At 35.4% G+C, this 27,469-nt stretch overlaps 2 protein-coding genes and 1 non-coding gene across 3 annotated transcripts; 2 read left to right on the forward strand and 1 right to left on the reverse strand.

The window, feature by feature from the left end:
- The first annotated feature begins 553 nt into the window (after window positions 1-553).
- LOC132294223 (dynamin-related protein 3A-like) lies at window positions 554-13,740 on the forward strand. The gene is made up of 20 exons (XM_059792001.1): window positions 554-1,151; window positions 2,687-2,969; window positions 3,120-3,148; window positions 3,259-3,360; window positions 6,270-6,338; window positions 6,427-6,486; window positions 6,869-6,982; window positions 7,407-7,455; window positions 7,590-7,699; window positions 8,282-8,374; window positions 8,519-8,611; window positions 8,692-8,829; window positions 10,001-10,114; window positions 10,249-10,344; window positions 10,537-10,579; window positions 10,955-11,103; window positions 11,254-11,400; window positions 12,478-12,530; window positions 12,732-12,831; window positions 13,329-13,740. Exons 1-20 carry the CDS (start codon window positions 774-776, stop codon window positions 13,611-13,613), a joined length of 2,505 nt encoding a protein of 834 aa, XP_059647984.1. The 5' UTR covers window positions 554-773; the 3' UTR covers window positions 13,614-13,740.
- A 1,626-nt stretch (window positions 13,741-15,366) lies between these two features.
- Window positions 15,367-21,370, forward strand: LOC132295821 (probable glycosyltransferase At5g03795). The gene is made up of 6 exons (XM_059794094.1): window positions 15,367-15,516; window positions 15,618-15,917; window positions 16,478-16,764; window positions 17,965-18,197; window positions 18,390-18,547; window positions 20,713-21,370. The coding sequence occupies exons 1-6, from the start codon at window positions 15,367-15,369 to the stop codon at window positions 20,812-20,814; spliced, it is 1,230 nt and encodes a 409-aa protein (XP_059650077.1). The 3' UTR covers window positions 20,815-21,370.
- Window positions 21,371-21,604: 234 nt separating this feature from the next.
- Window positions 21,605-21,799, reverse strand: LOC132297621 (U2 spliceosomal RNA). The gene has a single exon (XR_009479321.1). It is a non-coding gene; the product is annotated as a U2 spliceosomal RNA (small nuclear RNA).
- Window positions 21,800-27,469: the final 5,670 nt, after the last annotated feature.

A 27,469-nucleotide genomic window follows, 5' to 3' on the forward strand; every position in this document is an offset into this window, starting at 1 on the left:
TTAAGTATTTTGTACTCACATAAACTTAAATATCAAAATTCTAATTCATTATATATACTTTTTGTTTCATACCATCAAATGAGAATGTTTTAATTATGGGATTTGATTTTCACTTATTTTTATTAAGGGTTAATAAAGAAGCACATACATTTACCTTCAGAAAAAAGAAAAAGAAAAAGAAAAAGAAAAAGCACATACAAGATTAAAATTATCATTGTGTTTTTCTATCGTTTAAAATGTGCAAAATATATATTGCAAAACTGAAAAACATGAAAGTACTTTGGTAAAGTAAACTAAAATTACTTTAAAAATATTTTTACATTAGCTTCCTAAAACACAACTACAAAAAACAGAAAAAGAAAAATTGAATCTCCAACAGTATAAATAATAATAATGATGATGATGGTATGATTTTTTTTCCCGAAAGAAAAAAAAAAGAAAAAATAAAATTGAGTATTATAGCAAAAAATTTGTACAAGGGTCCTGGGTAGGGTATGATAGTCTTTTACTAAATGATGCGTATTCTCAATTTAATTTAAATCATCGTATTTTACCAAAAATCGAAAATGGAACCACACCCCTCCTATCAAAATATATCGAGATTCTTCTCCGGCCGCCTGTAGCAGAAGCGCTCCATCATTCTCTCAATACTTTAAACTCTCCCTCGCCTCCACCGTCACCGCTCTAGGGTTTCACCGATTTCTGCAACCCCTAATTCCCCAATCTCTCCGATTTCTTTCACTACACCGTACACATCGACTTTGATCTGAGTCATGGCCGACGAGCCACTCTCTTCGTCTCAACCATTGGCCTCTACGTCTTCTAATGCTGCTCCGTTGGGCCACTCTGTGATCCCAATCGTGAACAAGCTACAAGACATCTTTGCACAGCTCGGAAGCTCATCGACGCTCGAGCTCCCTCAGGTGGCCGTTGTCGGCAGCCAAAGCAGCGGGAAATCGAGTGTGCTCGAAGCCCTTGTGGGCCGGGACTTCTTGCCTAGGGGTTCCGACATCTGTACGCGGCGGCCGCTGGTGCTTCAGCTGTTGCAGACGAAGCGGAAGCCGGACGGCAACGACGAGGAGTACGGGGAATTCTTGCACTTGCCGGGGAAAAGATTCTACAATTTCAATGATATTCGTGAGGAAATTAAGGTATGTTTGGTATTATATGGTTGCTTTTCATTGTTTTATCTATGTGTCTGACTTACTGAGAATGTTGCCATTATTTACATCTTCGTTATTAGAATACTGAGATAGCTTTAATATTTTTTATGAGTGAGTTTTAAGCATTTAACTCTACATAATTAAAGGCTACTACTATGACTTTGGTTCCTCATTGATTGAAAACAATTTGCATTTGATTCAGATCCAACTCAAGATTGGTAAACAAAACTGATGTGAAAACAGAAAAAATCAAAATGGCACCAAAGAAACTTGTTTGGAGTGTTTTTGAAAACTATTTTAAAAAAATTCTGGTTTTTAGAATGTATAAAGTGCAAAAAAAACCCTCTTGTAAAACGGTATATTCAACTTTTCTTTACTATATTTTGTGCAAATTGCACCTTCATCTCTTGAAAGTAATTGTAATTTGCACCTCTTCATGCAAAAAATTCCGTGCAATATTATAATCCCCTATTACCTATATCGGTTAAGGTAAGATTGCACAAAACCCCCATATAATGTGGATATTGTGCATTCATACCATTTGTAATATGGATATTGTGCATATAACTATCTTATAAAATGAACACTTTGTGTATGACCCCTGATAGGCTGAGACAGTGAAGGGTATATTAGCAATTTGCAGTTACACCTCCTTCTTTTCACATTTTTCATATTTTAAGGGTCATTTGTGCTATCAGGGAGTTACAAGCACAGTACTGCGGGGTTCTTATGCACTTTAACATTGTTTTGGAAATGCAAAAAAGAAAAAAAAAAAGAAAAGAAAATGTCATAAGTTTTCAACAATAATATCCCTTGATGTTTCATTTTATCCATCCTTTTGGTTGGACCATGCTACTTTATTTTGTTCCTCAAATTCCCAAATCAGTAAAAGTACCAAGGCACGTCAGAACTTGTAAATACAGCATAGCATCTTCAAGCCTACCACACTCACTGTATGCAGCCATGCGGGTTGGAGGTTGGAAGCTTATAAACCAATCAAATTTCCATAAAATTTTGATGTTGAATGAGGATTATTTTGTTTCATGAAACAGCATTGTGAATTGTGTATACGTGGTCCATAAAATTTTAATACGTGTGCCCTGTCATGTTAGGTGGATCAAGGATGGATAAACATGCCACATGTAACAAAGTCCTGAACTTTTAATCTAACATCAAATAGCTAACTTTGGACTGTATGATTTTTTGCGTTTACAATACAAACCTGATTGAAAATGAGCCATGCCTTGTCCAAACAATTGCCTCTCCTTTATTACGACATCCATACACAATATTGATTTGCTCTCTTCATTTCTCTAGCCACACACACTCATTTGTGGTTATTCTGAGGTTCTATAAGTTTTTTTGAGATAATTGTGTCAAGCTTCTTATTAAAAAAATTAATAATACGCAAGCAAAGAAATATTTTGCTCCCTACAAGCATTAAAAATTTGGTATTTTCTTTAGAGTTTAGATATGCTTAGTACTTTCTCTTTATCCTTCCTAATCATCCACAGTTGACTTAGGCTGAGACAGAAAGGGAAGCAGGAGGAAATAAAGGTGTTTCAGACAAGCAGATACGTTTGAAGATTTTTTCACCAAACGTTCTTGATATTACACTGGTCGACTTGCCGGGTATAACAAAGGTTCCTGTTGGTGACCAGCCATCTGATATTGAAGCACGGATCCGGACAATGATAATGTCATATATTAAACGACCAAGCTGCTTAATACTAGCTGTTACACCAGCAAATTCGGACTTAGCAAATTCAGATGCGCTTCAGATAGCTGGAAATGCTGATCCTGATGGTAACTTTTGCTGTCAATAATTTTGTTGTCAATAATTTTGTTGTCATGGATTTATTCAGTTTAACAAAGCCAAAAAACAATCCATGGCACTAGGCAGGATGGGATCACTATTTTTCTTTATAACTCATTCACGGGTTTTGTTGTTGGCAGGTAACCGAACCATTGGTGTAATCACAAAGGTGCTGTATATATGACCAACTTAACATCCATATGAAGGACTTTGTAGTTTGTAATGATTGATTATTGTTCAATTTTTATATGGCTTAGCATATTCTGTTTGTTACTTCAGCTGGATATTATGGATAGAGGAACTGATGCCCGCAATTTTTTGCTCGGAAAAGTGATTCCCCTTCGACTTGGTTATGTAGGCATTGTCAATCGTAGTCAGGAGGTAATCTTGTAACTTCATGGATGGCAAACTTAGCTAGTTGTGTTATAACTCAAAATTTACTTTGTGGTGATAGGTTAGCAAAGTGACTTTCAGTTTTTTCTTCCTAATGCCTTCTTATTTATAGACCTTTTACAACTTGTATTATATTCACTCCTTTACTTGAATTTACACTCCACTTTTACTTCTCTAAATAATGGAAAAAGAAAACATTTCTTTCTGAATTACTTTTTGTACACACGTGTGTTTCTTTGTTCTTCCTCTGCCTTTTCCTTTAGAAAGTCTATCTAATATTATTAGATGTCGTACCTTCTTTTATTTAACCAATGACATGATTAATCTTGTATCTTTTATTATTATTATTATTATTTTTTCAATTTTAAATTTATTTATTTATTTATTTTATTTTTATTTTTTTATGAGTGATTAATCTTGCAAGTAGTCACCAGGCAAAAAATAGCTGTGTGTCCAGAACAATGAAAGATGCAAATGTTCTTTTGGTGTTTCTCGTAATAATTTTTAAGAACTTGGTTTAAAGCCTTCTATAATGTTTATTTTAGAGTATAGCAATCTTATGGTGAGAAATGCTATAATGAGGTTGACCTCAATACAATATTCGTGGTGCGTGAGCTCTCTGCCTTTTGATCCTGATCATACGCAAATGTGAAGACTTGTACCCGACCATTTGAAATAGGATAGTACAGTTACAATAAAAATTTTGTATTAAAATTAATGTACAATAAGTCGCACATTCCTAGTCAAGCTTTTTATCTTCTTTGTCCTTTGACATGATTTGACCAAATTGAATTGCTATCTTCGATCAGCTTTTATGATTTTGTTTTAAGGTGTTTTTGTCTGTTTTTTTATTATGTTAATTTTTTAAAAATTTTTTATATAGTAGGACCATTTTAATAGGGGCAGCACGATGGTGTGATTTGTACAGTATATTTTGTGCTCAAAACTGTGAAAATTTTAAAGAAGAAGAGCTAATGACAGTAATCATTAGACAGTCCTCATGATTGACTGCTCTTTCGTGGTAGTCTTTTGGCATTATTTCTTGGATGGTTTTTTTCATTGAAACATGCATGGTATTATTATGTTGTTTATTTACTATGACTGCTATATATAGAAAAATATCTAGCATAATGTATCCACTTCAAGGTTATAACTAAAAGAGGCAATTTTCATCATTTACTATGGTTTTATTGAAACTTGAAAGCACAGATGATCATATATCCACAAAGATTTATCATCCTCCCAATGATGAAAATCTACTAACCAGCCAATGAATGGATCAATATTCTTTGTCAAAGATTTTATTGCCTCTTTTAGTTACATGTTAAACTTCGACAGAGTTTACTTGTGTTTTGGCATGTATTAATCTTTAACCTTACAGTACATTAGTGCCAAAACAGTTGATGCATAACTCCACTAGGATATTGCAATTGAGGTGTCAATTGAATCTTTTGTTGCTTTGTGAAGGATGCAAACATGCAAAATGACTATGTTATTAATTGAGTTACCAAATGTGAGTAGTGCAGTATTGATCTGTGTAAGGTTTGCAACAGTACTTTTAAAGCAATAATACATTAAAAAGAGGCTAATAATTTTGCTTTGATGGCTAAGAGAGTGATGGCCCGACATCATTGAAAAAAGTCCTTTATATGTCGTGCTTGATATTATCAATATACTGCATCAAATACCTCTTTATTTTTTTCTTTTTTCTTTCTTCTTCTTTTTTTAATTTTTTAATTTTATTATTATTATTATTTTTTTTTTGAAAATATCCTCGAGATCAGGATTGATGTTGTGAAGGATGCAATGGATTTTTCTGAGAATTGTATTCATTGGACTTGGAGGGACTTCTAGTCTCTAATACAAAATATCCTTTTCTCTCCAGTCATATCAGATACTTGATGGTGTTCCAAAAAGTGAAGGCTAATCTTCTTAATTTTACTTCTTTGAAAAGAAAAATATTAGTCAAGATTATAGAAGAGAAAAATAGTAACTTTTGTTTTGTCAAATTATAAAATGTGTTTTTCCAACTGACATATGTTGTAGGAAACTTGAAAATACTTAAAACGTAGCATGCTCTTGGTAGTTTATCTGTAAAATCTTCGGACTTCATCTTTTGACAGCATGTTGCAATTCCCTCAGAATTTCTTGCATTTGTTGTGGGGGGAGCCCTTTAGGTGTGTGTTTTTTATTATTATTATTTTCATAAATCAAATGACAGTTTTATTGAACTGGTGTTCTCTAGGAATTGGAGGTAATTAGTATCTTTGAAGTTACGGAAAATCTATTAATGTTGTGCAATACAGTCATTCACTTTTTCTCAAGCTCATCCATTTGTGCGAATATGAAAAAGTTTAGCTTTGGCCCTTTTGTAGGTCTAAGTTTAATATGTCCCAAGTTCTGAGCTTGCAAACTAATTTTTTATGTGTCATTCAGAAATCAATTTAATTTGGCACGTGAGAAGAACAATGAAAATAAAGTGGCAGTTCGTTCTACTTGCTTGGGATTTCAATAGTTTCCCGGATTTAAAATAAATATTGTTTTCTCATAAAAAAAAAGATATACAGAGTCTCTTATCTAAGAGGTTGGCAGTAAAAAATAAGGTGAAAAATTTAAAGGAACTATGGCAGATTTAATGTATACCACCTGTCTTGTAGAGACCTTTTACCTTTTTTTTTTGGGTTATTTTCCATTTTTCTACCTCTTTCTGATTTTTCAATGATTCTATATTCCAAATATTAGGTAAAATAACGGGCAGATATGAAATGGGACTAGGCAGTGCATACCAATAGATTGAAGACGAATTGTAGTCAAACAAGTTATATTATTAATTGGCAGATGTACTTTTTTAAGTTTGTAAGCTTCTGATCTGGTTGGTTGATATCATTCTTAAACAGGATATCATGCTCAACCGGAGTATCAAAGATGCCCTTCTGTCTGAGGAGAAGTTCTTTCGCAGTCGTCCTGTATGACCATAATGTCCTTAAATTATACTTCATGTCTTGGCCTCTTATTCATTATGAAGTTGTTCATCTGTCTTTTGCTGTTTCATAGGTGTATAGTGATCTTGCAGATCGTTGTGGCATCCCCCAGTTGGCAAAGAAATTGAACCAGGTAAAGAGTATGACACTTAGTTGCAATGATTTCTACACAATATACTCTACTTTTTAGAAGTAGATGTATAATGTTAAACATTCTCAGTTTTCAATGCTGCTTTAATAATGCATTTTCTTGATTGTCGTATTCAACAGACACACTCTCTCTTTGTGTTTGTGTTTTTGTGTGTGTGTGTGTCTGTGTGACAGAGAGATAGAGAAGGAAAGAGAGTCTATACATATATAATTCACCATATATTTCACTCAGTGCATACTGAATATTGTTCTTTTAACATCCTCTTGGATCATTCTGGCATTTCTTGATTATCTAACCTCTCATAAGTCTTAAGTGATTCTATAAGGCCATAGATTTTGTATAACTTGTGCCTTGTTATATGCAGATTCTGGTTAAACATATCAAGAATGTACTTCCAGAATTGAAGAAACGCATAAGTGATGCACTGATTTCTGTTGCCAAGGAGCATGCTAGTTATGGAGAAATAACAGAATCAAGGGTTTGTTCTATTTTACTTGTCAAATTTCTCTACAATATGCTTGAGGACATTGCTAGATTAAATGGCAGATTGTTTCCAGTCATATGGTCATGGATTTTGCCCCATGCATCTAGGTAAATGAAAAATGTCAGGGTTATTGTGTTGCCTAACGTAGGCAGAATAGTAACTCATCAAGTTGCTTTATTTCTCCTGTGGTGATAGGCAGTTTTACATTTATAATACCGATTTCTAGTGGTATAGTTCTCTGTTTTCTTTGAGGTTAAATAATTTCTCTCACACAATGTTGGTAACTTCTTTCTGGTTCTGCAGTGCAATTCCATGTTCCGTTGAAACTAAGCATTGATTGTTGGGCTGTTCGGGCTAACGTTTTCTTATTATATTTGTACTTGTGCCGTTTCTAATCTTTTTCTTTTTTAACCAATAGGCAGGTCAGGGAGCTCTTCTTCTGAACATACTCTCGAAATACTCTGAAGGTAAATGTTGCTTTGGTTTCTTTCTATCGTCTTTTGCACTTCCTTGGGACATGAAATAAACTTCTTGGTAGGACCATTATTCCTGTCAATGCTGAAGGTTATTGATAGTATTGTTAATTACTTGTTTGGAACAGCATTCTCTTCAATGATTGAGGGAAAAAATGAAGAAATGTCAACATCTGAGCTGTCTGGTGGAGCGAGAATCCATTATATATTCCAGTCAATATTCGTGAAGAGTTTGGAGGTGTGATGTTGACACAAATTTTCATTGGATATGTCTTCTGTTATTCTAGATTACAGTTATTTATTCTAGTAAATTTTTTTTTTTTTTTTAGTTTGTTACTTTTTTCTCACCTAGTTAGAATGCAAATAATATCTTCAAGCTACAATGCAAATAATATGCTTAGGTATTCTTTGTTTTGTGTGCCATTTTTTGCTCCCTTCCATCAATGGCTGCCTCATTTAGTTATCTTAGATGGTAATGTTCTGTTGGTAGCTGAGTTGGGGGAACTTAAAATTTTACAACCACCACCAAACTTAATGATTGTAAGAAGAAACTCTTTTATCTTTCTACCATGTCTTTGCACTAATCAAATGCATCATAATGGTAAAGGAAAACGGGTTAATGATCAATGGTTTTATTTTCTTTCTAGAATTAGAAGTTGAAATTTCTTTTACAAGTCTCCTGATAGTTTGTCCCATAAACATTAAAGATGAGCTAATTTATGTGATTGCCATCAATATTGAAATAAAAAATGGAATGCAATACTAAACTTTAAACTGCTATGATTTTTTAAAATTTGACAAGAGTCAGTTTTTCTTGCAGGAGGTGGACCCCTGTGAGGACTTAACTGATGATGACATTCGAACTGCCATTCAGAATGCAACTGGCCCTAGATCTGCCTTATTTGTACCAGAAGTAGGTTTTTCAGTGCTTATCTTTTATTGTCGTTAAGAATGTTTTTGGGGAAATTTTTTGAACTTCTCTTCCACTTGTTTTTTTTTTTTTTTTTTTTTTCTGACCTTAACACTCATGATTTTATTTTTATCTTCTAATATATAGATTCCTTTCGAAGTTCTTGTTCGGAGGCAAATAGCTCGATTGTTAGACCCAAGCCTTCAATGTGCTAGGTTCATTTATGACGAGTTAATGAAGGTAGGGAATTTTTTAATTGATATGTTTCTTTGATATAAATCATTATCATTGCACCTTGACTAATTGGCGTGGTGTTTTAGATGAGCCATCACTGTATGGTAAATGAACTGCGAAGATTTCCTGTTCTTAGAAAGCGCATGGATGAGGTTATAGGAAACTTCTTGCGAGAAGGCCTTGAACCTTCAGAAACTATGATTGGACACATTATTGAAATGGAGGTATGCTGAAATTTGGATGTTTCAAGTTTTATTCTACTAGTTCTCTCTCTCTCTCTCTCTCTCTCTTTTTTTTTTTTTCTTTTCGTTGTGTGGTTATTTTTCCTGTTAGCTCTTGATTCTTGCTATCCGAGATTTATTAAGATTGTAGGTACTTGATAAGTAATTATGGGGTTTACTCTTTAGATCCTCTTAAAAGTATTAATAAATCTGGAAACTACTTTTCGTGCTTTGGATATACATTGTGATGGAGTCGACAATTTCTTAACCCAAGAAATTATTTTGTATGCTACAAGTTCTCTGTTGCCATTACAGCTTTGTAGAAATCATGGACTTCAGAAGACATAGGATTTATATTTCTTGTAAACCATGTCCTTTCTGGCCTTCCTGTTCCTACTGAATGAACTCTTGTCACTTATGTCTTATCATCATTACTGCTACTTGACTTTTCTAGATAAATGATTGGATCCATTCCTAGGATTCCAGTTGTGGCATCTTTTGTGTTGTTCCATCTATCCTTATTTGCAGAAGTATTATATTCTCTTTTAGTTGTTGACTATGTTTCTTAAAGTGCTTTTTGTTGTCTTGGATGCAATTAATGACAATATCTAGTTGGTGTTGTATAAATATTTGCACGTCCCCTCACAAAAACTGTACTGATCTTGTCTGAGCCAAACAAGTTTCAAATGTAATAATTATTTCTTAATTAAAATGAATCCTAGATTGATTATATGCGAAGCCCCACCATAAACCCTATCATGCACAGTTTGGTCTTATTTGGGGCTGCACATAGACTGGCTGAGAATAACTTATGTGTAGCTTTTGTCCTTTCATGGCAATTTTACACTCCTTTGTGTACAACTGTAAATATGGTGATATTTCATAATGATATGCAGCTTTGTTTTGATCCTTTTATAATTTTTTTTTCTTCCATAAATGAAGTAAATCGATTTTGGGACTTTTGTATATACCTGAGTCTTTTATATCTATCTCATTGATTTTGACATCTGATCAATTTTCCAAGATAAGTTGTGGATATGGACGATGATTTTCCAATCTTTCTGTGTGTTTTTGTTGAATATAGAACTCTTTTGGCATTTATGGGTAATGCATATGTGCTTGTTTTGTCGGCCATTTCTTAAATTACTGTAATATCTGTAAATTTGTTTTGTAGATGGACTACATAAACACTTCACACCCGAATTTCATTGGTGGGAGTAGAGCTGTAGAGCTGGCATTGCAACAAGTCAAGTCCTCTAGAATACCTGTAGCCCTTCCTAGGCAAAAGGTGTGTCTATTGAGTATTGAGTCGTTGGCATACCGAGTGTTTTGCATTTGTACCTGCCTTTGTTTTCTTTATCATTCTTTTTTGTTTTCTTTATCATTAATTTTGATAATTTTGGTTTGCATTTCTCCAATTAGGATGCAGTAGATCCAGAAAAACAACCGACATCTGAAAGAAGTCTTAAATCCAGAGCTATTCTTGCCAGACAAGCAAATGGATTTGTTTCTGAGCAGGTGAAGCTGATTCATTTATGTTTCTTACATTACCAGGCACAATGTTTTTCTTGTATAACTTGCACTAACATTATTTCACTTTCTAGGGCCATCACTCCCAATATTTTGTTAGGAGTATTGAACTTTTGCGTTATTCAATACTGTTCAGATTGTCTAATTATTCTCATTATGGCTTTATTGTATCATTAATAGGGAGTTCGGCCTGTTGCGGATGTCGAGAAAACCACATCTTCTGGTAAACTGTTGGATATTATCTGATGTCATTTTGAGTACTGTTAAGAACTTCCTTGAGTTGTTATTAAATGTTTGTTCCACCTACCCGGGATGCTGGTAGGGGAAGAGTAGAGACTAGACTTAACCTTTGGCATTATTGGAAAAATGTCTGGAATTGCCAACTGGAGAAAATAATGAACCTGAAAACGCTAGTTATAGTTTAATCCTCTGCAACATCATTTGCAAGAAGGCAGTCAATTACTATAAATTTTGTGAACTCTCTTGCTGTTTCTGAACTTTCTGTAGCACTGACTATCCCTAATCACCGTTCTTGTAACAAGTGACCAGCTTCGTAATAATTATGGAAGACCCTAATTTTGTTCTGATGATTTTTCAGGAAGCACAACTAGTTCAAGTTGGGGAATTTCATCAATTTTTGGTGGGTCCGACAATCGTATGTCTATCAGAGAGGCCTCGACAAGCAAGTTGTTTAGTGAACCTATTCAGAGTATGGAGCATGCCTTCTCTATGATCCATTTGAGAGAGGTTTGTGCATAAGATGTCCAGACTGGACTGACTGACCTATTGAGCTTACCTTGAATTTGCTTATATATTTGAAAAGTTATAATTTGCATAGATTTTGTTTGATTTATCTACTTGCCCTCGTAACGAATGTATGTTTCTTGTTTCTTAAAGCCCCCATCTGTCTTGAGGCCTTCAGAAACTCATTCGGACCAGGAGGCTATTGAAATTCAAGTCACAAAACTGCTGTTGAGGTCGTATTATGATATTGTTAGGAAGAACATTGAGGATGCTGTTCCTAAAGCAATTATGCACTTCCTGGTAATTGTTATATATCAACAGACTTGGAACTTATGTTTTTTTCTTGTTCGCTTTTACCCTGGAGTAATATAATGGTAAAATAGAATTGCCTGAGTTCCATCTAAAACAAACTTGTTTGTTGCATTGGGTTTAAAAATCTGTGTTTGACCTCATAATAGGACTAGCAATTGGTTGACATAGGCTTCAGCATTGCTTTGGACAATTGGCCTCAATTAGACGCGGTGGTAGGACATTTTTGTACAATTTGATACTTTGGGGGTGTTTTGTGCACATGAGGGTATGATATGCATTGTAAGCATAGTTGAGGGGTGTTTTCCGCACTTAACCCATTAATTATTTATTCATGTAATGAATGAGTTATCATTTTTACATTTTATATTATCAACTACTGTCTTTTTTTAGGAAAATTTAATCTAAGCCTGGTATACGGGGAGTGTTTGGGATGGAGCATCCTATCCCAACCCATCTCGTGAAAGAAAACTCCTTCCCATATCAGCCTCACTCTGCTTGGTTTCAAAATCAGAATGGATTCAGGAGCACCATGCATGATTTTGGAAAAAACCATAGTAGACAAAATCAAGATGTTTTAACGGGAAAAAAACATTAGTATAAACAAATATTTTATAGTTATATGTGTGAATTTTCTAATTTTTTAGATAGAAAAATATAAAAGATCGTGAAGAAGAATGAAGATAAGAATTTCCAAACCCGTCCCTATTTGATTAGAACACCCTACTTGTCTCAATAATGGTGAGGACCGTCAATGCAGTAAAATTGCCACCCCTTACTGATAAACACATTGCATCCAACTATACTTCACATCTTAAAATACAAAACCAAATCAAGATTAGAGTTCCTAGCTGACCTGCTCTCATTCTTTTGTTTTTGTTTTTTGGTTTTGGAAAGATTTTCTTTTGTTCGTCTGGTATGAAGGTTATCCCTGCTTTTGTTCTATAAATCACAATAATATATTGCAACGCTGTTTGTTTTCTAAATCAGTGCAACATCTGAACATTGTAAACTGAGCATTTTATGAATTCTGATTGCTTTTTGTCAATCTTTTTTATGCATTACCAGGTAAACCATACAAAACGAGATCTGCATAATGTCTTTATTAAAAAGCTTTACAGGTAACAAAGAGGAGTGATTGATTGCTTGATATCATTCTATTTTATGACTATTTTTTTCCTTTAAATATTGGACTGTAGACTTTTTTCTATTCTTTTGGCTATTGAGTATTTGAGCAGCTCAGCTCAAGTACACTGATTTTGCTAGATATTTGTTATGCAAAATGATTATGATGCTTGTGTTTTCATCTTTTGCTGGAACAGAGACAACCTGTTTGAAGAGATGTTGCAGGAACCCGATGAGGTGGCGATGAAGAGAAAGCGTACTAGAGAAGCACTTCGTGTTTTTCAACAGGCTTTCAGGGTGGGTTCTTCTTGATTCCTTGTTTTTATCAGAAGATATCTTTTGTCATTTTCAATGCCAATATGTTGATCTGGTCAGCACGTGACCTTTTGCATGAAGTGGGAGTAGTGGGAAGTTGGATGAGCTGCTTAGCCAGTATTCACTCGTGGCTTGTGTAAATCAGCTAACGTAATGTAGTGGAAGTATAATATATTTATATATATGTGTGTGTGTGAGTGTGCGTGCGCGCGCGTGAGGGTGTATATATAAGTTATATAAGGCATGTATCTGTGTGCGATCGACTTCCTGCATCTCATAGTCAATTTGCATGATGGAATAGTCTTTATCCTCCCTTCTTGAACTCCGCTCTTCTCGAGGATATTTGCTCTTAACTATTGAAGTTGTACAAATTACTAATTTCATAAGCTGCTGCTCAATGGCAATTTTTAAGCACTCAATGCGTAAAAGCTTCTGCAATATTTTATGGTCAATTTGATCAAATTCTCTTACTCTTGTAGACATTGGATGAACTACCACTTGACGCCGAGACGGTCGAAAGGGGTTACAGCTTGACTGCTGATCCAACGGGCTTACCAAAGATCCACGGGCTCCCAACTTCATCCATGTATTCTACAAGCAGTAGTTCAACTGAGTCCTACACAGCTTCTCCTAAGAAGCCGAAGTCCCGCAAGTCGTCTCACTCTGGGGGTCACTCTGGGGAGCTACAGCCGGCACTGTATGCTAATGCAGATTCCAACGGAAATGGACGCAATTTTCTGGGGCTCTATCCCACAGTTGATTAATCTGTAACTTGTTTGAACGAATGCATATGATCAAGTCTATCAAGGTATTCATTTAATTACTCTCTATCCGACATTTTCGGAAGACATCTGGATTTGGTCCAATGGAAATTAATATTCTTTTTTCTCATTATGTTGAGCAACACATATTTCCGTTTGTCCCTTTTAATTAGTTAGGAATGCGTTGTTCTATAATCCTCCTATAAGATGAACCGCAGTAGTTGCAGAGTGGTGATGTTTTTCAATTACTCAATGTTGCGTTATATAGGGGGGGATTGTAATTTCTGGGATAAGCTGGATGTGAAGGGTAGCGTTATAGTATGCATATATTTGGGAAGCTTTTGTAATTTTACCCAATTGAGTATTGTGTTTATTGGTCTTTGACTAGTATTTTTTAATAACTGCCATTACCAATTATGCTCGTCTTTGTTTTGGCCCAAAAAATGATATTTGTGTTTATAGTGGCTCTGGTTAAAACTTAAAACACCTGAATTTTAACATCTGAGTTGAGTACCAAATGTGTATTTACTCTTGGACAAGTTTCAAGCGGGATGCATGTTTATCAACTTAATTGGTTGGGGGCAGGAATTACAACATAAGATTTTTCTTTGAGGTAAATATTTTTAAAATTTTTTATTTTTTAATGTTTGTCAAAAGGTCGAGATTGAGTATATTGGGTAACTTGTCGGAAATTGATTGGTAAGTTATTTTTGTTAGGTTTTAATATTTTTTTATTTGTAAATATTTTACCATAATCAAACACTAGAAAATGAAAAAAACAAAAAAAAAATTTGAAAAAAATTTTATAAAATGAAAAAAACAAAAAAAAAATTTGAAAAATATTTTATATTCTTGTTCACTGGTCTAGCGCTTAGCACGGGGAGTAACGTTGTTCTTCAAAAAAATGTCAGCTAATTAAGCATATGAATTTCTGTGTTCATATGATGGCATGAGGGTTACTCGTAGCACACTTTATCAAACCGTCAAATTCTATAACATCATAGGAGTAAGCACAAAGATGTAATGAGCTGAGAGAGTAGATAACCAAGTGGGCCAAACTTCCCATTCAGTATCACTCTCCTTACAACGAAAAGCCCAATGGGTTCTCTACTAGTCCAAACTAAATAAAAGTGCTAATGGCAAGGGTAGGAGCACCAATTTTGTATCTTGAATTTGAGATTAAAAAAAATTTAATTTAAAATTTTATCCATATTTTATCGATTTTAAATTCAATATGTTGATTTGGTACTTCTAAACACAATATAATATAAGTGTATAACATGTTAAGAGCAACAAATATTGTAGTTTATTTATATTTTATGTCATGTCAAAGTAAAAAGCGAAGATTTTAAATTCCGGAATAAACAAACAAGTGAGTGTGTATAATTTGCTAGGATCAAGAGTGTGAATCATTTTAGAGAGAAAATCAAAATTTCGTGATTCACCGTCAAACTTATTTCTGTACCAAGACTTTGAGACTAGAAATTTTCCAAATAAATTTCAGTAAAAAAAAAAAGAAAAAAGAATGGTTATCATAAAAACAGAAAAAGAAAAAAAGAAAAAGAAGAGGAAGATGAAACTAAACAGAAAAAGAAAAGGCAGTTTTTATTTCCCGCTTCTTTCACTTCTTATAAATTTCCCTCCTCTACCAGCCTCAGTACTCAAAACCTGTTTCTTCCTCAGCTCCACAACTTTCTTACTTCCAAAATTTTCTGGGGAAACTTCTTTCTCGCTCCAGCCGGAAAACCATCTCACAATGGCGGGACCTTTCAATCACCTCACCTTTCACTTCCCTCCGTTCTCGTTCCATCGCCTTCTCTGTATCTTTCTTGTCATACTTATCTTGATCACCGCCATCTTGAACTACTCAGGCTTTCCGTCAAAAATTATTGTGAACTCTCGAGAGGTATTCTCTTATTTTCTTCCACTTTCTCTCACTTTATCTCGTTTCTCATCTTTCGAATTACCAGATTCCTAACAGTTTCATGTGAAATTTCATCTGTGAAGGACCCTGAAAGTGCGTTTAACAGAGATCCGAATACATATTCCGAAGAGCTTCTGGAAATCTACCACTCGTCGGAGGTTTTCCGTCTCAATTACGCGGAAATGGAAAAGAATTTCAAGGTTTATATATATCCAGAAGGAGATCCCAATACGTATTACCAAACGCCAAGAAAGCTTAGTGGGAAGTACGCGAGCGAAGGGTATTTCTTTCAGAATATTCGAGATAGCCGGTTTCGGACCGACGATCCTGATCGCGCTCATTTGTTCTTTGTACCGATTTCTTGCCACAAGATGCGAGGAAAGGTATAAATTCTCACCTAGTTATTTCTATTTTGTTGGTTTCTCTTGGCTTCTGCTTGATGAAATGTGTTTCAGGAATAGATTTTTGTTGTAGGGTTTATTCTTTAATGTTGATGCTGGCTCAATTTTTAAGAACTTTTTGCCTGTTTGATTGATTTATTGTGGATGTTGTATTCTTTTGCCCCTTTGGATTCGAATCCTCAACCTTCCATTTTGAATTGTGTGTGTATTTATAAAATGTGTGAGATTTACATCTTACTGTTTAAAGATTGATTTATTGTGTATGCTGTATTTAAATTTTTGGTAGGTAAGTCACACACCCACTTGCCCCTTTTGGGATTTGAATCTTCAACCATCCGTTTGGAATTATCTGTGTGTGTGTATATAGTATGTGTTGGATTGACATCTAACTGTTTGTTGGAGCATCTGATGAGAATAAGGCTATTTTCGCCAAGAACTACGTCAGGAGATTTGCTCTGAGTACCTTTACTGGAGTTGGAACCCTATGTGCTGATCTCTCTCTTTATCTCTAATCTGTGTCATGAACATCTTGTTCTATGCAGGGAGTATCCCATGAGAATATGGCTATTATTGTTCAGAACTACGTCCAGAACTTAACCTCCAAATACCCTTACTGGAATAGAACCTTGGGTGCTGATCATTTTTTTGTTACTTGCCATGATGTTGGTGTGAGGGCAACTAAAGGACATAAACTTCTGGAAAAGAATTCAATTCGAGTTGTGTGTTCAGCAAGTTATGATGGTGGGTTCGTCCCACACAAGGATGTTGCTCTTCCTCATGTAATGCAGCCATTTACTCTACGAGCTGGAGGAAATGACAAAGAGAACCGGTAATGTCATTTGGTACAATTAGTTTCTGTATTCATTTTGAGGAACAATTGTTTGGTGTTGTGGTAAAAATTTCACCTGTTAAGAGTGAGAACATAGGTTTAAATATGAGGGCACCCAATTTGGCATATAATGCTAGGGGTTAGGCCTATATCTAGTCTGCATCCCCAGTTGGCCAAATTTGTGGGACATGCGTTGGAATTGCATCAATTTTTTGCACATTCCTTTTAATGAAGCTGAAGCTGAAAAAAGCTTTAGTATTGAATTTTTGTTTCCAATATATTTAGTATTTTTCCCTTCGTTTTAGTTTTGCAATATATAATTGGATATTGGTTGGTCCCCAACCTCTTTTAGGTGTTTTGCTTCTACTCTTTTGTATGCATTTAGTTCCTGTATAATCTCCTTCAGCAAATTTATTAAGTCCAAAAATGCTCTGAAAATGCTTGCGTAATTAGAATGATTTGCTAATTTCCTGCTGCTGCAAAGTATTGAACTATAACATGGTACCTTTTTGAAAACCTTGTTCTAGATTTTGGTTTCTTTAGAATTCTAGACTCAAAACCAGAATAAGATTAGGTTTTCAGTAATCTGTGAGCTTCTCCGAGCTGCTGTTCTTGAACCTTGTACCTGAGTTAAATAATTATATGTTGCTAATTGCCTGTTGACATCTTCTACTGCAGTAAGGTAGCTTCTTTTTAGATATTCCTAAGTTTACAATGAAATTTCACTGTACATTTTCTATTCTTATTCTTTCTATTTAAGTTTTATTGTAACCTCACTGCACGAATTCTCACACAATCATACAAACCTTATTACTAGTATATTAGTAAACTTGCCTGAGAAGCATGTGAGTTTAGGTGGTACTTTTTACCCTGTAGGATTTTTGTTAGAGCTAAGTTAGTATATAAAAATAATATTTTCACTCAGGCTTTAGCAAGCTGTGGATACATCATCAGCTCTTTGTTGGTGAGAGGCTCGTGCAAGAATTATGTTCTCTATGATGTTTACTAGGCCTTTATTCTCCATTGTTTGCTTCGTGGGGAAATTAGTTTAAGTGACTTTTTTTTGGTTTAGCTTGTTACTTGTTTGAGATTATAGTAGTTAATTATATGCCTATAACAGAAATATGGAATTTAATATCATGTTAGTGGAAACAATAATAACTAAGAATTTTTACTGATTCAGATAGCATATTTGTGCAGGAGAACACTTGGTTTCTGGGCAGGTCTTCGCAATTCAAAAGTAAGAGAGACACTAGTTGATTTATGGAAGAATGAAACAGAACTTCGTATCAATAGCAACATAGTAAATGGAACAGCTGGACAGTTGGTATATAAGAAGATTTTTTATACCTCTAAGTTCTGCATATGTCCAGGTGGTTTCAAGGTCAATAGTGTTCGTTTAGCAGACTCTATCCATTATGGATGCGTTCCTGGTAAAACGAAAATAAATTCCCACTTCTTATATGGAATGTATTTGCATATCATGATTCATGAGTTATATGAAGCCTCTTATATGAAGGCTAAATACTTTCTCTTTTAGTGTGGGGTCCATTTTCTTTTCTTGTTTTGTCCACAGAGATTGTCCTCTAATTGATTTTTCTAAGCAGTTTTGTGCTTGTTTGCAGTAATCTTGTCAAATTATTACGACTTGCCTTTCAATGACATCATTGACTGGCGGAAATTTTCTGTGGTACTAAATGAGCGTGATGTTTACCAGCTTAAGGACATTCTGAAAGGCATACCAGATTCAGAATTCATTGCATTGCACAACAACTTAGTCAAGGTAAAAGATCTTTTACCTATAACAGGAAGCTATCAGTTGATACCGTCAACAAGGTTTATTGGATTTCTGAAAATTTTGATTTGTCATACATGTAGCTTTTTCATTTTCCTTTGGGACTATAGGGCTCTTTAAGAGTGAGAATCCGTTGTGCTGTCAATGTTCACAAGTTAGACAAATAACGTAATTATATTTCATGCATTATAAAAGAATTGCATAAACTCTTTTGATTCAAGGTAACAAAGGACGAGTATGTATGATAAAGAAGACACAGAGTGGCTTTCCCAGAATATGCGTGATATAGGAGATGGTATTCAGTGACATGTTTGAACTTGGTCCTTTATAATATGATTGAACCTTACATCTACAACTCAATCAAGTCTTGTTCCAGCTATTAGAATGACAATATGAGTCCAGTTTCACTATCCTGCTCTATTCAATTTCAATTCTGCGACATGTTTGAACTTGGTCCTTTATAATATGATTGAACCTTACATCTACAACTCAATCAAGTCTTGTTCCAGCTATTAGAATGACAATATGAGTCCAGTTTCACTATCCTGCTCTATTCAATTTCAATTCTGCGACATGTTTGAACTTGGTCCTTTATAATATGATTGAACTTGGTCCTTTGCGAAGGCTGAGGATTCAAGCCTACTGGAGGCATGAGTGTGTCAGTATATTTGTCTTTTAGAATTGTTTTAAAATAATCAGCAAATTTATACATCATGGAAATGCTCGTCCCTCAAGTGAAAGAAAAAATGAGATTTGTTAGATCTATTTGAATATGCCTCTACAAAATCTACTATGTTTGAAATTTATTTGTTTCCCTTGTGTTTTTCTTTCTATAATAACATTCTATTATAAAGTATCCTTCACTTGTATGCATTTACTATAATTTATTGCATTTTATTTGGGTGCATAAGCATTATAATATATAGAAAATCATATGGACATATGTTTTTTTCTTTTGTCTACAGCTTCTCAATAAGTAGATACTTCAAATGTGACCTCCACGATATAAATCTAAATAGATTTTTTGACACCATTGTTTAAAGTTTTAGTTGTTATCCAATCACTCTCGAAACATCTGTAGCCGGACTCATTAATTAATAAATCTAAATAGATTTTTTGACACCATTGTTTAAAGTTTTAGTTGTTATCCAATCACTCTCGAAACATCTGTAGCCGGACTCATTAATTAATAAATAATGTGATAATTTGTGCAACTTTAAATGTCCTCTTGTTTCTACATATAGCTACTAAATGCTTTTTTTATTTATCACTCGACAAGCAATGTTTTAGTTGTTATGATCTTAAAAAACAATTTTGTTAAGTAAGTTCCAAGCATTGGCAGAAATACCATATGATCTGAAAGTCCTTTTCTTTTTCATTCAAACGATATTTCAAATTAATTATTTTTTGCCTTCGTTTAGTTTCATCATCTCAGATCCTCACCCCGAATGCATTTACTATGACTGGAATATTTAGTTTTTTTCTCCCTTAACAAGCTTCTGCAAATTCTTCTCTCCATCTTCAGTTACTACTACCTTGTTAACTTTATTTTAAGTACTTGTATATTTCAAAACAAATTTTTTGCCAAATTTTATAGCATTTCCTTTTTTACCACCAAACTTTTTGAGCGACTCAATCACGAGTCCATTCTCAGTGAGCTCTTGTGCTCTCTGTCATTGGGTTGAGAGGCTGACATCACAACCTTCCATCCAACAAGAGAGTAGGTTGGAATTCACTAACAGCATATCATGATAACTTTTACCATTTATTTTTCCCATCAATCTATCAAGAATCGCTTTCTATGTTCTTTTATATTCCGCATCACACACATACACATCATATATATTTTTTAAAATAAAAAAATCCCCTTATGGGGCTCACTTCAGCACCCATAGCCTTGTGTCAGGTCCATGTCGAGGCGCCAATGGCACTTCAGACCTGGATTTGCGTGAAGTTCATCGTTGCACAAACAGCGATCTTGATGAACTGCTTTAGAATGTAGGAAGGAATCCTCTTGCCTCAACTAGAACCTTCCCAGTTTCATGATTACTTACAAAATGCATAATGATCTAGCGAGTTATATCTTAATTTGTTTCCAGAAAGTCTAATTATTCATATTCCTCTATTTCCTCATTGTGTGACTTGTGAATCAGGTTCAGAAGCATTTCCAGTGGAATAACCCGCCAGTCAAATATGATGCATTCCATATGGTCATGTACAGTCTCTGGTTGCGCCATCATGTCATCAGATACTGAATTACCATGCAGTGTTCCTAAACCATTATGTACATGTCCAAGTTTCTACACCAGAGGCCAATCATGGGGCCGGACACACAATATTTTCTCAATTTGATTCGGTATCTGAACTATAAACATACTATCTGATTCACTTTGTCCCCTTAAATTTCTTTCTCAAATTGACCCTGTTTGTTTGAGCATAAGGAGCATATTCCGACTGTACTTTGGTTCCTTTTTTTCACTGCTAGAGTTTTTGTATGCTTCTCGGAAAAGGAGATTCATCTTCCATAAATAGCAGAGAAAGTTTATAGATAGGTTTGAGATCTTATAGGATAAAGAATTATTTCATAGATGTCCCCATTTCTTGTTTCAGCATAGGGTGTCAGTCTCATTGACCATGCTTTTGCTGGAAATGTGCATATGTGTGCTCTTGATTGGATGTAAAATGGTTTCAGTTTGCAACTTAGCAGAAATATATTTTTTAGCACATTACAGTGCGATATGTGCTTCTTAATAAAGATGTAAAATGCATTTGCTTTGTACCTTTGATTATCTTAGCTGGCAAGTGACAATGGTGCCTTCAAAATGTTATTGTGAACTTAGTATGCTTTCTCTTCTATTACCTTTTATAGCTGTGCTAATAGATAGCTGTGTTCATTGATGCTTAAATTTCTGTTCATTTGCTTGAATTCTCAAATATTGAAAATGCAATTTCTTGTTAACAATTGAAAGTAACTCTTTGCCGTTCGTTTGGGCTAGGATTATTAGGCCCAAAGACCATGCACATTTAATTTTAAACTAAGATTTGGTGGGGTGGGCCAGGCCAAGTCTATAGTGCAACAACAAGGCGACCCACGAGAGGCCAGCAGCAAGCTACTGTGGCACCCTCTCCCCTAAAAAAAATTCATTTAATACCATGTGGGCCATTGGCCCACGTATCAAATATTAAACTGATAAGAACAGATACTATACTTGATCTTAGCCAAAAGGCCGAGAAAGGTATGACTTGTCCATTCACCAGCCTCTCTTTTTATAACCAACTCTCTTTCCCTACTTTTCTCTCTTAACCAATGTGAGACTTTGGTAAAACACTTCTATCGGCTGTTATTCATGGTCATGGCTTTCATGATATATCTATCATCTATTGATTCCCTTAACTTGCTTCTGACTTTTGAAATTGCCTGAATAATCTTCAAGTTGGAATAAGTTAATGCCTACCATCGTCATGCCTTATTGAAATTTATGTTTATACACATACTTAAAAATTGTGTTTATATATATACATCTATGCATCCCATACAAAGTGCATCTGGCTGTTGCAAAGGCTGTGCATTGGGATGACAAGCTAAAAAGTATATTCATTTGGGTTTGGCATGAGTTTAAATTTATCGACATTCAAGGCACGAAATTTTCAAAAGAGAGATAGAGAGGTGAAAAAACAAGGAGCATTATTAATGTAGAGATAATAGTGATGGTATATGCTATTTACTATTTAGCGTGAGTGATTAATCCGAAGAGATTTACAGAGTACAAAGAATACCAACCATGAGGTTAATATTAATTTTTTAAACACAAAGTGAGTATTAGTGCACACTTTAAACATACATATGACCCCAATAATATATAATCAACATAATTTGAGTCACAAATTTTTTTTCAATGTAATTAAATTGGTTTATATTTTAAATTTCAATAGCATTAATCAAGTTGAAGGAACATTCTAGGGCCTTGTAGGATGACACAGGACAATTACTTCATACAAATAAAGTTGAGGGTTGGGGTGACCACAAATCAGACTCTATCGATTTAGGAATTAAACCTAAATCAATTTGATCCCTATGAATTGATAAAAATTAAAACTAATCTAATTCGTGGAAGACTTAAATCAAACCGATCCAGGATCGGATCACATCAATTCTCCGGATTGAAATTTTCTAAACAGACTATTTTTATTTTTATTTTTTTAATTAACCACGATTTAATGTATGAGTTATCAATTTATCATATATCAATTCATACAAGAGTATTTAAAAATAACAACGAAAATCAATCATTATAACCAATTTAGATTAAATGAATGATTAGAGGAGGATAGTTACCGTTTTCAAGTTTTACTGACTGAAGAATCCAAGAACTATTACATGATCCAGAAGCTCGACACCACAATACTGGTCTGCGATGGTGTTTGTCCTTTGGTTGGGTTCATTAATATAAAAGCAAACAGATCTAAATAGAATTATTCATAAAATAATCATCTCATTATTTTTCTCTTTATTATAATCCAAACAGATGAAAGGTTTTATATTTTATTTTTTTAAGTACGTGTGTATTGGTCCCATAACACATGTACCATTTAAGTCAGGAGTACGGTTTAAAAGTAAGACCTCAAGAATTTACCTTCGAATCCCTGCAACGCCGCAATGCCCCTGAAGCTCTATTTACTTATTTACTTGATAGAACTAAGAACTTATTTCTTTTTCATAACAAGTATTCAAAAACACATTTAAGTTATTTAATGGGAGGCGATATTCCAACTCCATTATATTGCAATTGCACTCTAATTTTAACAACAATGACATTTCTAACCTTGATTTTATAAATAAATGATTATTTGTTCTCAAATACCACATATACCCTTTAAAATTTGAAACCATTGTTTTTGTTTGTCAAACAAATAATCTTTTGCCTTTCAATTCATCTGTTTTTTGTTCTCATTGCCGTTAATATCCCTTTTGAGCTCTGAAATTGGTAAAAAGTTCCTAATTAATTTTAATCAATTATGTGAAAATATTTAACAAAAAAAAAAAAAACTGCGGAATGTAGAGACAACAATCACGCCACAGGGGGTGTGATCCACTCAAATGCACCATGAGCCCCTTTTGGACAATTAGAAGCCACATCCAGGAAACCTTTTTTCTTCGATTTCTTTGCTCATGTTTGTCTGTTGTGCTACATTACGAACACAAAAACTGGCCTAAATAAATATAACTCTACAAAAATTCGGTATGAACCCATTTTCATAGAGTTGGGGGGCAGTTGTTAACACCTAAAATATAATTTGAAGCAATTGTGCCACGTGGTCAGAAACCATGAAGTCTGAACTTTGGATCAACCCATGACCATCAGGGCCAAAGATTAATCATAGTGATCCGATTTAAGGCTGAGAAGGAAAAAAAGTGGAATTTTTAGGTCATTAAAACTGATATGAGGTTTCGAGCTCATAACCGGCCTGATTGAATTTCTCTGTCACAATCATCATGATCATGAGTTTAGGCCAAAATCCTCTCAGTCACTATGGTCATGAGAGTCTCAGTCATCATGATCACGAGTTTAGGCCAAAATCCTCTCAGTCACTATGGTCATAAGAGTCTCAGTCACTATGGTCATGAACTTAGGGGAAAATCCTCTCAGTCTTCATGATCATGAGTTTAGGCCAAAATCTTCTCAGTCATTATGGTCATGAGAGTCTCAGTTACTATGGTCATGAACTTAGGCCAAAATCTTCTCAGTCACTATGGTCATGAGAGTCTTAGTCTTCATGATCATGAGTCTTAGGCGAAAATCCTCTTAGTCTTCATGATCATGAGTCTTAGGCCAAAATCCTCCCAGTCTTCATGATCATGAGTCTTAAGCCAAAATCCTCTCAGTTTTCGTGATCGTGAGTTTTAGGCCAAAATCTTCTCAGTCACTATGGTCATAAGAGTCTCAGTCACTATGGTCATGAACTTAGGCGAAAATCCTCTCAGTTTTCATGATCATAAGTTTTAGGCCAAAATCCTCTCAGTCTTCATGATCATAAGTTTTAGGCCAAAATCTTCTCAGTCACTATGGTTATGAGAGTCTCAGTCTCATGGTCATGAGTTTAGGCCAAAACCTTCTCAGTCACTATGGTTATGACTTTCACTCTCAATGGTCATGATCATAAGTTTACAGTCAAAATCCTATCAGTCACTGTGGTTATGAGAGTCTCAGTCTCATGGTCATGAGTTTAGGCCAAAATACTCTCAGTCACAACTTTCTCAGTCACAACGGTCATGGTCATGAGACTCTCAGTCATAATGGTCACAATCCAAAATCTCTCCAAAGACTCATAACCAGCCATGATCAAGAGTCTCGACCGTTATTTCTCTCGGTCACAATGATCATAAGACTCTCGGTCATAATGGTCATGATCATGAATCTTAACCAAGATTTTTAGTCACTATGGCCATGATCAAGACTCATGACCAAATATGGTCATGATCAGGGGTCTCGGGTCATAATCACTTGAAGAATCTTTGGGGTGATTCAAATGAAGATCGGCTGTGAATCCCAATGATTTAAGAACCCAACAAGTCAGGTCTAGAAACGTGAAAAGAGCTTGAAATAGAAAAAGGACAACTTGACCATGTTAGAGGTCCAGAGATTCAGAACCCCAGATGCAAAGTTCTCACTCACATCTGATGAAGAAAGTCAGATTTGTCAGTAATCATATGACTCCAGGCTAATGTACAAATCAAGCCAGACATGACAGGTGCAGAGAGCTGAAAATGGCTTGAAGACCAAAATCATCAAGCATGAAAGAAAAGGCACCACTTAGTAAAAAAATACTATGTCAGATATACTTGTATCAGCCTATAGAGGGATGTGCAAGTCAGTCAACCTGACCAGCTCAGCAAGGTGGTTAGGAAAAGTCACTATCAGCTTACAACCAATCAATTTCTAGAGAAACGGTTGAAAGGGACAACACCAGGTGGAAGCCTCTATAAATACCCACTCAAACCTCATAAGGAAGGGGTCCAAGACCATTTCTAAAGTTCAACCTTTAGCATTCATATCACTTAGCACTTAGCTTTTATTTTATCAAGTTCAATTTATCACTTAGCTTTTATTTCAGCAAGTTCAGCTTAGCACTATCAGTTTAGTACTTAGTTTATCTTTCAGTATTCAATACTTTAGTTTCCATTTCAATCAAGAGTTTGTAATTCATTCATCATTGTAATCAGTTAAGTTTAATGAAGAAAGGTTTGCAGATTTAGGTATATTTATTGTTCAGTTTAAGTTGCTTCTAATTGATACTCATCTTAAATGTTTAAAGTCCTTTCTTAAAAGCAATAGCAACCTTAAGGAGAGGGTCATTCCTACTCTCCAACTTTCGCCTGAATCACCTTAGGTCGGTGACCTGACCCAATAGGAATAGTTTGGCAAGAAATATTCGAGTCCTTTAGGACTCTGGCACGCCCACGTTCTAGGTCAGCCATTAATTGGCTAGCGACCTCAGACCACTTTGTGAGCCAAACAACTTTGGCACGCCCGGTGGGACAAGTGTTTTATTCGTGAATGGTCGTCGAGACCAGGTCACAGACTCAGACTTCAGCTGGACAAGCTAACCCTCAAAGGGAAGATTAGGAAGAAAATCAGCCTGCTCCCATCATGCAAGATTCCGGGTCTGTGCATGAAGAGGGACATCAGGCCAGCCACCAAATGGCAGCCGAAAGTGTCATCAATATGGTGACACGATTTGAATGTAGAGTGGAGGCTTCCCAATGCCAAGTCGCTTGGGAAATCAACAAAAATATAGAGCCATTGGTGGCTTCATCCCACATGACTAATACTCAGCTCCAACAGCTGAATGAGGTGATTAATGCCTTAGTGACTCGTATTGATAGGCAGGTTATTGCTCAGCCGCCTAGGTTAGAAAACCAAAATGATAGACCAGTGGACCAGTTTCCTCCTCAACAAGTTGGTCAACCAGAAAGAGGTGCCCAGCCACATCCCATGGTTAATGGTCCTCGACCAGTAGCTCCAATTCCACCACAAGTCCATCCAGTAGAGCAAGGAGTGAATGGTCACCAACAACCAAGATGGAGGAATCATGACCAACCTAATGGTCGACCTCCTCATTTTCAACATCAAGTCTTGCCACCTCAAGCTGCGAACCCAGGGGGGCAAGAGGGACATAATCCTTGGCCCAATGTTCCTTTTCAGAACCAAGTCCCACCTATGGTCATGACTAGGGAGCAATTGGCTGAGTTCATACAAGAACAGTATGGACCAGCCTTAAAAAGGGCTACTTGACCTACTTTTAGGCACCCATTTCCTGACTGGATAGATCGGATGGATCTTCCCCAAAATTTTCGGGTGCCAAACTTTGCAACCTTCTCGGGAGAAGGCAACCAATCGACTCTTGAGCACATTGGCCGTTTCACATTAAAATGTAGGCCATTCAGTAACAACGATTGGTATAAAATGAACCGATTCTCTAACACCCTCACTGAGACTGCCTTCAAGTGGTATCTAAACTTGCCACCAAATTCCATCCACACTTGGCAACAGATGCAGGATGTGTTCCATGATCAGTTCTATAGGACAGAACCAGAAGTCTCTATGTCCGACCTATCTAGGATCCATCAGTTGCCAAATGAGGATGTTGAGACATTTTTGGCTAGGTTTAAGAAGGCACGAAATAGGTGCCAACTTACTTTGCCTGAAGAAGAGTTTGTCAACTTGGCTCTTAGCGGCCTAGACTTTGAACCACGAAAGAAGTTCGAGGGTACTTATTTTGGAGATTTATTCCAATTAGCCGATAGGGTTACCAAGTACGAAAAAATCCTACGAAAGGAAAAACTCCTCTCGGGGGACCTATTATAAGGACCTTAATTATGAAATACACGTGGTTGATACAGTATACGAT

The sequence above is a fragment of the Cornus florida genome, unplaced genomic scaffold (assembly GCF_030987335.1).
Source record: "Cornus florida cultivar Cherokee Brave unplaced genomic scaffold, ASM3098733v1 CherokeeBrave_3.0.0_Hap2_Chr02, whole genome shotgun sequence".
NCBI classification, from domain to species: domain Eukaryota; kingdom Viridiplantae; phylum Streptophyta; class Magnoliopsida; order Cornales; family Cornaceae; genus Cornus; species Cornus florida.

What these genes read in the sequence shown, in the direction of transcription:
- LOC132294223 (XM_059792001.1), top strand. Translation starts at nt 774, where the DNA reads ATGGCCGACGAGCCACTCTCTTCGTCTCAACCATTGGCCTCTACGTCT. An exon ending in TGGCAAAGAAATTGAACCAG is followed by an intron (nt 6,487 to 6,868) that starts GTAAAGAGTATG and finishes TGTTATATGCAG; the next exon opens with ATTCTGGTTAAACATATCAA. An exon ending in CGAGAAAACCACATCTTCTG is followed by an intron (nt 10,580 to 10,954) that starts GTAAACTGTTGG and finishes ATGATTTTTCAG; the next exon opens with GAAGCACAACTAGTTCAAGT.
- LOC132295821 (XM_059794094.1), top strand. Translation starts at nt 15,367, where the DNA reads ATGGCGGGACCTTTCAATCACCTCACCTTTCACTTCCCTCCGTTCTCG. An exon ending in GGAAATGACAAAGAGAACCG is followed by an intron (nt 16,765 to 17,964) that starts GTAATGTCATTT and finishes ATATTTGTGCAG; the next exon opens with GAGAACACTTGGTTTCTGGG. An exon ending in TGCACAACAACTTAGTCAAG is followed by an intron (nt 18,548 to 20,712) that starts GTAAAAGATCTT and finishes CTTGTGAATCAG; the next exon opens with GTTCAGAAGCATTTCCAGTG.